Source organism: Paramisgurnus dabryanus, chromosome 22 (genome assembly GCF_030506205.2).
Source record: "Paramisgurnus dabryanus chromosome 22, PD_genome_1.1, whole genome shotgun sequence".
NCBI classification, from domain to species: Eukaryota; Metazoa; Chordata; class Actinopteri; order Cypriniformes; family Cobitidae; genus Paramisgurnus; species Paramisgurnus dabryanus.
In genome coordinates, this window is record NC_133358.1 from 19,200,055 (window position 1) to 19,212,105 (window position 12,051).

A 12,051-nucleotide genomic window follows, 5' to 3' on the forward strand; every position below is an offset into this window, starting at 1 on the left:
CAGGGACTAATTTGCATATTCATAGATCCGTGTATATTAAATGAGGCAAGGTGTAGAGTTACAATCATGCTGTTAAAACAGGTAAAACTTCCCTGGGATCGAACCCACAACTTTTTGCAAACACAAAGCTCTGCCATTGAGCTACAGGAACACCAGGAACATAGAGAGTGTGAAAAAGATTTGCCTATTCACTAATGAGTGAATGCTTCAGTTTACTATACTACTATACAAAAATGAATGCATCCGGATACTTTAAGCAATGATCAGATGTTTTGTACAAATAGTATGCTTTGTGCGACACTTTGTACGAATAATCCAATATGACCGTTCTGATATGCCAAGAAATGATTTTAAAATCTTTCCCCGCCATTGACAAGTTATCTCGGCAATTAAGAGAAAACGCTTCCCTGCCAATGACGAGTTTTTACGGCAATGTAATTATCCACTAGGTGGCGCTCTTATGCTGTGTTCACACAAGCCGTGGTAGAGGCGTCAAGCGCAAGTGATTTAAATATTAAGTCAATGTGAAGACCCGTTGAACACATCTGGTGGTCTCGCGGCGGGAATGTATGGTAGACACGATTTCGCCACATTCGCGCGTCTAGTTTGCACGAAAATGGCGCGAATTGAACGTTGACGCTAATTGAACGTTACCGCGAGAAACGCGTGAGTTGAAAAATTTGAACTTTGGCGGAAAAATGTGCAGGTTAACCAATCATGAGCTTGCTCTAGTAGTGACGTGATTAGAGGAAGCAAACGGAGTCGCAGAAGCCCCTCCCATGATGCAAATTTTTCCGTGAATGTCTCGATGACTAGAATTTCACGCGTGAATGAAAGGAGTAAACTCAAAATGTTCAAGTGGCAAACTAGACGTGGTAGACATGAATTTGATGCCTCAAACGCAGCTGGTGTGAACTCACATTTACCCAACTTATAAAATACTAAAGCATCCACCAATTCAAAAACAGTAAAAACTCTGTATATGTTTTGATGATCGCTCTGAATTGGATCTCTAACAAAAGTCTTTTATAAAAATGCAATGTTCTTAGCTTTTTGCCCCAAATTTTTTTTTTTTGAAGAAACCTACACTGACCTACCTAACACTAAGAAGTGTTTAAAAAGAAAAAAAATTAAGATGATTAGTATTAAATCACCATCGCCTGCTTTCAGATGGAGTGGCATTTACTACACAGAGCCCTATTTCACAGAGAAGCTAGGCAAAACCGCAATCAAAATTGTGGACAAATCGCCTTCGATAATGTATGCAATTTTGCCAAGCTTTTCGGCGAAATACGGCTCTGTGTAGTTAATGCCGCTCCATATGAAAGCAGGTGATGCCGATTTACTACTAATCACGAAACCGGCTTTACTGATGAGAATCACAGCCGATTTATCACCCACCCCTAATGTGATCTATTGTATGATATATGTTTATATATTTAATGAAGACAATTGTCTGGAAGGCATCAAACTTTGTGAAAATTATAAAAAAATGCTGGCGCTGGTTGGTTGGCAAAAAAAAAGAAAGGGAAAGAGTTAATCAGATTTTACACCACATATTGAAGCTTTTTTGATAGAGCTACTGAAATGCCATGTCAGAATAAGCAACGAAAGACAAAGATGAGTCCACTTTGCAAAAAACTACAAGGCCCAGCAGCCCAATAAGCAGAGCCAACATGAGTCATTGGCGTACAGCATAGTGAAATGTGTGTTGGTGTATCGAGTCTTTCTCTGGCTCAGCTCCCCATATGACTTCCCAACACTTCTGTAATAAAGTCTTTGGCTTCTGTCGAGTCATATAACAAAAACAGCACAGTGTTGACTGGAGGACAAGCAGTGTGACCTGAATACACGGGGTAACGGATCTCAAGTTGGTGCAAACAAAACAAGCACGCGGTTTTGACATGTGGAAACCAGAGTACCAGTCAAAGCGGGTCTGATTTCACATTGGAAACACTGTAAAACATTTAGTGGCCTGCTGTCTCTGTAACATGAGCCATCAGGTCACTCCCACAGCTCAGAGACATAGTTTCTTCACTCAGAAAGATCACAAAAGCCAGAAGGGAAATAATGCATTTATCCAAAAGCAATTGCACACAACTTGTCAGTATGTCTGTTACCTGGGATTCAAACCCAAAACTTTTTAAGACCAATGTTTAGCCAAAGTTTCATATACAAAAGCTACTAGAGCAACATCACAAAGCACTATTATGCCATATAAACTAATGCAATCTATTCTAACATTACTACAGTATCAAGCTACTGTTACCTGCTCTTCCTTTGATGTGTGTTCATTAAGAGAAAAAAAAACAAAAAGTGAAAAAGCAGCATTACGGGAATACAGAAGAACCTGAAAGCCTCAGTTAGTGACCTAAAACAAACTTAATGCACCCAGATGGACACGCTACAGTCTAATGTGACCTAACTGACTCTTAGGGGCTGTTTACACTTGGTATTAAGATGTGTTTTCATCGATCGGATCACAAGTGGACGAAAGAGACACATCACGTTTACACCTGATATTTAAATCCGTCTATTTTGTCCACTTTCGACCGCTTTTGTCCTGAATACTGTGAGGGGGTGGTCTGTCGAGACGGTGGGCGAGTCTCTGCTGTCATTCAAACGCGAGCGGGAGTAATTATGAGTTTATATGGATGCAAACTAATATTATGTCAGAGTCCACTGCTTGTTTAGCAAGTATACATGCTGCACAGTGTTTTGTACGTGTATATGTTAGAGCTTTCTCTGAATTTTCAGCGCAATTGATGAAATAGGATTGCGCAATTTTCACACGCTTTCAAAACGAAACTACGGAGATCAGCCGCTTTAGTTTTATCAATGAAAGGCTAAAAATTGCACTGTTCACTGTGTGTTCACGGCAGAAGTCCGAAAAATACGAAAAACTTGAGTTTAGTACCTCAGATTAGATAAATGGGTGGAGAGAAGGCGGTCGCGTGTGGCTGTTCGAACACATTCAACCACATGTGCGTTTACACCACAAAAGCAATCCGATCGAAAGGGATTTCGACTACCTCTGAATGTGGTTGAAAGTGGTCGAAAGTGGATGCGTTCAAAACGTTTTTGAACACCGTTTACACCTGGCATTAACGTCGTCCACTTGTGATCCATGTTAATGCCAAGTGTAAACAGCCTCTTACTGGCCAATAAAACCAAAAGACCTGTATCTGTAGGCTATTTGATGTACAGTAGATGAAAGCTATTCCTAATGAAATGTACCACTGCAAACATAGTTTATTGTTATTAATAAATTGGCATTAGCCATCACTAACAAAAAAGTATGCATGACATCACATATTAATGAAATATGATATGCATGGTTATTATGGTAATTTTTTTAAATTCGTCATTTAAGTTGCTTTTCATATTAAAGGGCGCCTATTTCATTGCTAAAAACAACTTTATTTTGTGTATTTGGTATAATACAATGTGTATAAGCTTCCCAATGAACCCAGAATTATAGAAATTAATAATTCAAAAAGGTATGCTTGTCAAACCATATGCAAATATCCATATCTGCAATATTTTGAAAATTTTAATATATCGCTGGTATCAGATTGATCGAACAACGAAACCGTGAGCTTGCGGCAACAGAGGAAAGTTCCCATTGGGCCATCAGAACCCTTTTCCTCCATACCATCAAAGCCAAACCCAATTAGGCCAAAATGCCTTTATTACCGAAGAGGAACGAAAGACTTTTCCAGCTCAGACTAAAAACTCTGCTCTGTTTTACTTTGTCCCACAACAAAGCCTGTACACTGCCTGCATAATCTCAGGGTATGCCAAGTTTAAGGATAACTGCCTAACGGTACATTCACATGGGGCGTAAGCACGCTTCTCATTTACTTTTTATAGGTGACGTCATGCGTTGACGAACTGAATTGTGGATCCGTCAATGTTGCCTCACTGCCATTGCTCGCGGCAGAAGTTGAACATTTCTCAGTTTTTCAAGTGCAAACGCGTGCATCAGCCAATCAGTTCGCCTTATGCAATTAACCTAGTGCGAGTCAACCAATTACAGTTATGCAAACCACTGTTTGCGGCCACTGTGATTGGCTGTTGGCCACGCTTCAGACAAGCCTTCCGTCAAGCGTTAACACTTATGCCCCATGTGAATGCACCGTAAGGGCTGTTTGATTAAGATGAAAGGCCTGTGCAGCCATCATGGCGAATAGCATTTCATGCCTCTCTCTGAACCAGTGAACTCGTAGTTTGCTGTCCTCAAAAGCTACTGTTTATCTGATTGGTTCTGCATACGCTAGAAGCTACTAGTAAGCGGAGTAAATGTACTCTGAGGACAGGTCTTTTAGGAAGCGGTCAAAGCCGTAAGCTGAAACATGTCAGGGAGCTGCTCGGATTCAAAGCCTTGGGATGCAGAGGCTAAACAAGGTAATATAGATATTAAATGGAAATGTACTGGGTGGGCAATTGATATTGAAGGGTTTTTTTAAACAATTTGTCTTACCGAGACTCGTCTGAGAAATGGGGTTGACATATTGGTCTTTGCTCCACTCCACCATACACTTGAGAATGGACACCAGACACTCCAGACCTTTTTTTCTTAGGGTCAGCTCCTGAGAGAAAAAATTAGTTTTAAAGATCAAAGAAGTTTAAAAAGGAATATTTGTCATAATTTTCAAGCTTTAATGACAAGGGACATGTTTATGTTCATGCCACTTTATCAGTAAAATAAACAACACTGGTCCAGAAGCACTTCCTGTTTCAGTTTTTTAGCACTGAACAAAATATTATTAATAATATTAATTAATATTAGAACAAAATACAACCAAAGGATTAGTCCATTTTCTTAAAAAAAAAAAAACAGATAATTTACTCACCACCATGTCATCCAAAATGTTGATGTCTTTCTTTGTATCTTTTTTGAGGAAAACGTTCCAGGATTTTTCTCATTTTAAGTAAGGGATAATGTAGAGGCAGCCGGTAGTTATCGGGAAATAAGCCCCGACAGTGTGATCAGGACCCGACGCGAAGCGGAGGGTCTTGTATCACACTGAAGGGGCTTATTTCCCAATAACTACCGGCTGCCTCTACATTATCCTGCTTATTACACGGCTACTTGCCACATAAGAAAAAAAAACTGGACATGAATATGAATTTGAAACATTTTATTGGCATATTTGTTTTAAATTAACATGTTTATCCTTCCGCGAAACTTTGCACAGATGCATAAAATGATCGTAATACCTTATTAAGATCCTCTGCTTCATACTTGTCTGTCTCCATTTTTTTCTCTTTTAGCCAGTCTTTGAGAAGTTTTAATGCCCATTCTGTATTTTTTTGTGTGTTGGCTTCGTAGCTGTCATGCTATATTTTGTCAAGTTCAGTCTCAGTAAGCTCTCTGTGTCTTGTCGTTGTTCGTTCTTCTATCCACTGTTTAAATGTTTTGTTTTTTCCGTACATGTTAAAATTAATGTCAAAATCCATTCTTAATTGTGGTTGTCCAGTGTTTGTCACAAGGTGGCGCCAAACAGTAATCTTTATTGGCGCGGAGCGATTTTAATCGTGCAAGTAGTACCGGCTATGCGTTATTACTTTGGAGCGGTTATTATTTGAAAAGAACAAACCTGCAAATGTCTGATGGCAATTTTAAACTGCATTAAAACTGTTAAGTTTTGGGGTTTATTAAAGTCCATTAAAAAGAGAAAAATCCTGGAATTTTTTCCTCAAAAAACATAATTTCTTCTCGACTGAACAAAGAAAGACATCAACAGTTTGGATGACATGGTGGTGAGTAAATTATATGGATTTTTTTTTTAAGAAAATTGACTAATCCAAAAAAAAAAACAGGAAGTGCTTTTGGACCAGTGTTGTTTGTATCTTGCAAAATGGTCTATATTGTGATCAGGTCCCAAGGTCCCAGAAGGACAAAACAGTTTACAGGTTTAAAGGTATGGAGTCCGAGAGGTGAATTACAATTTTACCTAAACAGTGAAAACATTTGCTATTTACCTGAAGTGGGGTTGTACCCAATTCATGGCCTCCTCGCCCTTGTGCAATCTTTGAAAGGTCATTCACCAGCCTCTCGAAAATATTAGCAGCATTCAGGTCACAATCGTAATTCACATAGATATCTACCACACTCTGTGCATCTGTGAGAGAGCAAAAATCATAATTCAATTATTCATAGAAAAACTCGTACTGTAAACTCTGACCACTGTTTTTAAGATAAAGCACATTCATACCAGCACATATTCTAGTGAGGGTTTGAATGACCATCCACTTGTGGTCATATGAGCTTGTGGACGTTTCTAGAATATACAGGAAAATCTCTTTGAAAAAGACCTGAGGAGAAAAGCACAACCAAGTCAGTACAGACAAAATAACAAAGTCACGACAAGCGATTTGATGGATGTGAGAAATATTACTATAAAACACACACACAGTACAATTACAAGCCTTCTTCATAAACAACAGCTCATATAAATTCACACTGTCAGACTAGGATGAGACACAATATGACTCATGAGGAACTCAGCACCTCTATTTGCATCTTGAGATGTGTCTTGAAGTTGGACAGGAGGGTAAGGAAGATGGACAGGGAGAGCTCAAACACCTCAGGAACGGAGGAAACACCGTTTTTGGACAGAGCCACGCACAGGTACTGTTTAATGGCATTGATGAACATCTCATTGGTCTTGAAGATGGGCCCGGCATTCTGCAAGATGGACAGAAGGAGCTGCAAAGACAGGACCTTAGACCGTAGCTCGTGGGATCTGCAGAGAAGTGAGGAGACAAGAATGAGAAGCGTTACTACCTTGTCTGTGTATAAAAATACTTTTGACAAGGCCACTTAACTAAACAGAGAAAAGAGAATAAAACAGAAATTATTATTTAAGCCTTGGATAAAAGCAAAATTTTGTAATGGCTTTTTAATAAACCTTTATCCTTGAACTGTCCAAGATAAAATTGTAAAATATAATGGAAGCTTTTAAAATTTATTGCCAGGGCTTCTGGTTTATTGGTTTATAAGTAAGCAGCAGAATTTTGTCAGTGAATTATATGGCTTTAAAAAGCTAAATGGATCAAAATATTTTAAGATTTACCTTAAAAGCCAGAGTCAACCACTATGCAATAAAGATTGTTGTTGTTATTATTATCAAAATCAAGTATTTAGATTCCCTATAAGCACAGCTTGATATAACATGGAAAAATACTTAAAATTAATTTAATTAATAAATCACTGCAAATTAACCACAACAAACAAGCCTAGGCAAGGTATAATACCAGGGTTCCCACACCTTAGTCAACTTCAAATTCAAGGACCTTTCGAGGAATTTCCAGGTCCAATAACCTCAAATTCAAGGATTAAATGTGGGGACACATTTCAAGTGAGATCAAGGTTACATCATGTTACCTTTAAAGATACATTGTTACAATTCCCTTTCGAGGGAACTTGCGCTGCGTCACCGTGGTGACACTTTGGGGACACCTCCAGGGATAAATGCATCTGAATGTGTATATCAAATTCAACCAATGGTGAGGCTTAATGACAAAGACCGGGTGACGTGGGAGCCAGGAAGTATATCGCTATCTGAAATATTGCCAAATACGGCATTACAGGGATGCAGGAAGTATGGCAAGGGAGTTGCAGCGTCTCATTCCCTCCTCAGGGAACAACAGTTACATACGTAACCCAAGACGTTTTCATGTGTCAAACACAACTATGCAAAAAAGCATTTTGGTATGAATCAATATTTGCATGCTTAAAAAGTCTAGAATTTTTATATTATTATCCTACACTGCACAGGGAATAATATGGATTTTCTCCAGAAAACTTCTTGCATAATATAGATTCAAGCACTTTCAGGGCGCACTCACACTATCCAAACCAAACCGCGCTCGGAAAGCCCGCAAAGCCTGGTTTGTTTGACTAGTGTGATCGCTCTGTTCCGTGCCCGGGCGCGGATTGGTTAATCGCGCCGCGGCCGGGTTGCAGAGGTGGGCCGGAGCGCGGTTCACTTGGGCTCAGGCGCGGAAGGCTGTGGTGTGAGCGCAATCGCGCCTTAGCGCGATTCAAAAGGTGAAGACGTCAGCTGCGCGACCACTCACCTTCATCTGCCTCCATAAAAACCTTTTGATGCGCAGAGCGGGGTTACGTGAATGTCTGAGCTGCACATGTGAGAGGACTGTCTGTAATCGCGCACCAAACGATTCCGAATAAAAAACACAGACTTATCATTACGGTGGGTTCCAGTGTTAAGAGAGCGTTTTACTTCCTGCTTTTATCAAAACAAACGCATCTTAATGACGAAAGCGTGCCCGGACTCGGATCGATACAATGTACAGTGTGAGTGCGTCCACCTGAAGGAGTAGAGAGGGGTGACAATCGCGCTGGGGCATGGTTTGGTTTGGATAATGTGAGTGCGCTATCAATGACCTGTATATTTATTAAAAACTTCCCAGGGCCTTGGATTATTCCCCCCTGATTCACAAACTTTCAAGGATTTCAAGGGAACCTTGTAATACAATGTGGAGTTTGATAATTTATATGTAGGGACTTGGCAGAAATCTTTCCTCAAAAACGCTTACAGTGCATTCATGGCAGACAATTGATCAGTTTGTGTGGCCTCTGGGATCGAATCCACGACATTGGCATTGCAAACACAATGCTTTACCACTTGAGCTATAAGAACTCAAGTACAAATGGTTATTTAAATTCCTAATCCAAAAAATGCTTAGCAAGCACCCGCAATCCAAAAAGTCCAGGATCTGCCCTGAAAAGACCTCAGAGTAATCGATGACACTGACATGAGCTTTCTGCCTCTGAAGAAAACACAGTGAATGGCTCTTTTCTTACACAATTGACATCTTTTTTGCCCTCTGACACTCCCTGTTAAAGGACAATGGTTGAAAGCACCAGTGGGACGTGATCCAATGTCATCACACTTACTCCAAAACATCTACAACCACAGATCTCAGCTTATGATATCAAAAAATGCCATCAGGACCTTAACTTAAGGAACCATTTAATTTGTCGGAGGTTATTGAATATTCGTGAAGAAGTCTTACTTTGGATCAGGTGGGCCATCTGAAAGGGGCTTCATTGAGAGCTTGCAAAGTGAGCGAAACACCAAGAAGGCATCCTTCTGGAGGATATGGGAAAACTTTGCACCCGGCGCTGGCCCTGTGGTGGCTACAGATTCCTGTGGGGTAAAGTGTTATTCTCTTATGACAATCAAATTTAATTATGTGAAACTTAATCATTAATTTGTATAGCACATAATTTGCAGCAACCATAAAATGGCAAAAGGCTATAAAATTGCCATTATGTTCTATTACGCATACAGTATAGAGTGGCCAAAAAGAAAAGTACAACTTTGCATTGTAAATGTGTAGTTACTTTAAATATAAATAACTATTGTTAGAGTTTTGTTGTTTTGTTTTTTGTTAATTTAAAATGTTTAGGGGCCAGTGTGTCAACAGATTAAAATACCTGACAGACAATATAAGATAATTAAAAAAAGTTATAATGGTTTCGTGCAAACTGTAAAACTTTATATGTGACCCTGGACAATAAAACCCATCATAAGGGTAATTTTTTATTGAGATTTATAAATAATCTGAAAGATAAATAAATAAGCATTTTATTGATGTATGGTTTGTTAAGATAGGATGATATGTGGCCGACAATTATTTAAAAATCTGGAACCTGAGAGTGCAAAAAAATGTAAATATTGAGAAAATCTTCTTTAAAGTTGTCCAAATAAAGTCTTTAGCAACACATATTACTAATGATAAATAATTTTTTTTTTTACAGTAGGACACTTAACATAATATCTTAATGGAACATGATATTTACTAAATATTCCAATGAATTTGGCATTTAACCCATACAATATATTTTTGGCTTTTGCAACAAATATACCCGTACGACTTATGACTGGTTTTGTGGGCCAGGTTCACAAATGTCAGCCAGTCTAAAGTAGGCATGGGGTTGTATGAGATTTTGGAGGTATGATAACCTTAAGCAAAAATACCACATATTCACAGTGTTGCAGTATTGCCATTGCAACAATAAAATTAGCTATTTTCAAATGTCTGCATATGAAGAGTTTCGTTGAAAAACTAGATGAAATCCGTTTGTAACATTTTTGTCAAAACATGTTTATTATTATGTTATCATTTTGTTTTATGGTGCTACTGTATTATAGCTGTATTTTTTAAAGTCGCAATGAAAATGAAATTTGAAAGGAACTCTATATATGTTTTTTAATATTGTGGTATTATTAACAAATGACTTATCTGTGAGCTTCATTATTTTTAAAAAATTTGTGTGTGCTCATAATCTTTAATCAAAAATGCAAATCTCCTCCCCTCCTCAAAACGATCTCTCTTCACTTCCGGTCATAAGTATGGCAGGTGGGCGGGGACCGGAACAGGATGGCAGCGATTAGCAATTAGCAACACGACCCAACTTCAAACAATCCAATCAGATCTCGATGGACAAATTCAAATCCAGCCCTGCCTTATTTCATCTCAAAAGCCGTTTCATTCGGATATACGTCACCACGGAGAAAATAAGGCAATCGGTACTTCCGTTTCATGGCGACTTTAAGTTATGAAGGTTTAAATCAAAACAAACCAACTGCAGTTAAATTGATATTAATTGGAATGCACAACCAAAAAACGAGTTTTTGCAACGAAACTCTTCATATACAAACAACAACTTTTCAACTGGACACAATACAGGACATGTATTTCTGGTACAAATAAAACCTTAAATTATAATATTCTTTCAAAAAAGTATAAAAAATTAAATTAAAATATAATATACTATTTAATGTAAACATCAAATCAATTACATGACTTAATTATTTCACTAATTTTGTGTAAACACAGCTTATACCTTGAAAACACTATCACATAAAATTTTTGTGGTTTTAAAACCTTGACTCTTTAAAACCTCAGTATACCCTGAAACTGGTAACCGGCCCATGCCTAGTTTAAAGTTAACAAATACAGTATTATAAATAAGCTACAATGCATAAAAGCCGTGTTGCTATTTTAAACTTAAATAATGGTTTAAACAGAATCAAGATTTTAAAAGCGTATCAATCCCAGTCAAAACTGTTACCTGAGTGTCATTGGAGGAGACAGACATTCTGTCATCGGGCAAGGACGGAGTGAAGCTCGCAGAGATTGGCGTTCCAGGGATGCCGTTGGCGTGAACATTTTCGCTATCACTGCCCAAACCTCCCTCCTCTTCCAGAGAGTTTGGAACGCCCTCAGCTGGCTCAGCATCACCCTCTCTGTTTTCCTTAATATCTGAATGCACATAAACATGATTCAGGCATGTTTTTTTTTCAGTACCAAATCCCCAAAAACTTTAACCTACCTACCTAATAACATAAAAGTGGCTTCTTTTGTGTCAGGATCATGGCAGTCCCATGTTTTGTGTTGAAGCACATGGCAATTGTTTGTGTTATGTGTGCCATGTGCTCTCCTGTCTTATGTCTTGACGCTGTCCCATTTTTCTTTGTTAATTATTCAATTATTAGTACATGCCCTCACCTGCCTGTCCTCGTTACTTAGTTTATTTCCTCTCCTATTTAATGCCCTTGTGTTTGCGGTCTTGTGATAAATTGTTGTGCATCTTTTGATGGCGTTGTGTGTTCTTGTCTTGTCCTGCCCTGCTTAGTGTCTTGCCCCCTCAGGGGTATTTTCTGTTGTTTAATAAAGTATTTCATGAAAAGCTATATGCGACTGGGTTCTGTCTGGGTTCTCCCCACACATGACAGCTTCCTTTAAAAAAAAGTGACCAAAATCGCAAATCTATTTACTATTTACTCTCCCTTATGTATTTCCAAGCCTACCCTTTTGCTCCAGTATATAAAATGACAGCATACAGAAATTATGATTTTTAAAAGAAAAACAAACCTCCAGCCACCGTGTTTACAACTTCCTGCAGAATGCTCTGTACGATCTCATGGGCCTTCTGTTCATACCTATGATTTTCATCTTCTTCACTGACTTCTGTAGCATGCTCAGTTGCACCTACAATGACAGAAAACA

At 38.6% G+C, this 12,051-nt stretch overlaps 1 protein-coding gene across 2 annotated transcripts in view; it reads right to left on the reverse strand.

Moving 5' to 3' along the window:
- arfgef1 (ADP-ribosylation factor guanine nucleotide-exchange factor 1 (brefeldin A-inhibited)) overlaps positions 1-12,051 on the reverse strand; it is a 75,915-nt gene that overhangs the window by 21,559 nt on the left and 42,305 nt on the right. For both annotated transcript variants that reach the window (XM_065258092.1, XM_065258091.1), the window contains 7 exons: positions 11,917-12,033; positions 11,114-11,304; positions 9,049-9,182; positions 6,518-6,752; positions 6,222-6,321; positions 5,989-6,128; positions 4,484-4,592 (listed from right to left, as the gene is read on the reverse strand). In XM_065258092.1, the coding sequence (XP_065114164.1) occupies positions 4,484-4,592; positions 5,989-6,128; positions 6,222-6,321; positions 6,518-6,752; positions 9,049-9,182; positions 11,114-11,304; positions 11,917-12,033 (1,026 nt within the window). The remainder of the gene's footprint in view (positions 1-4,483; positions 4,593-5,988; positions 6,129-6,221; positions 6,322-6,517; positions 6,753-9,048; positions 9,183-11,113; positions 11,305-11,916; positions 12,034-12,051) is intronic.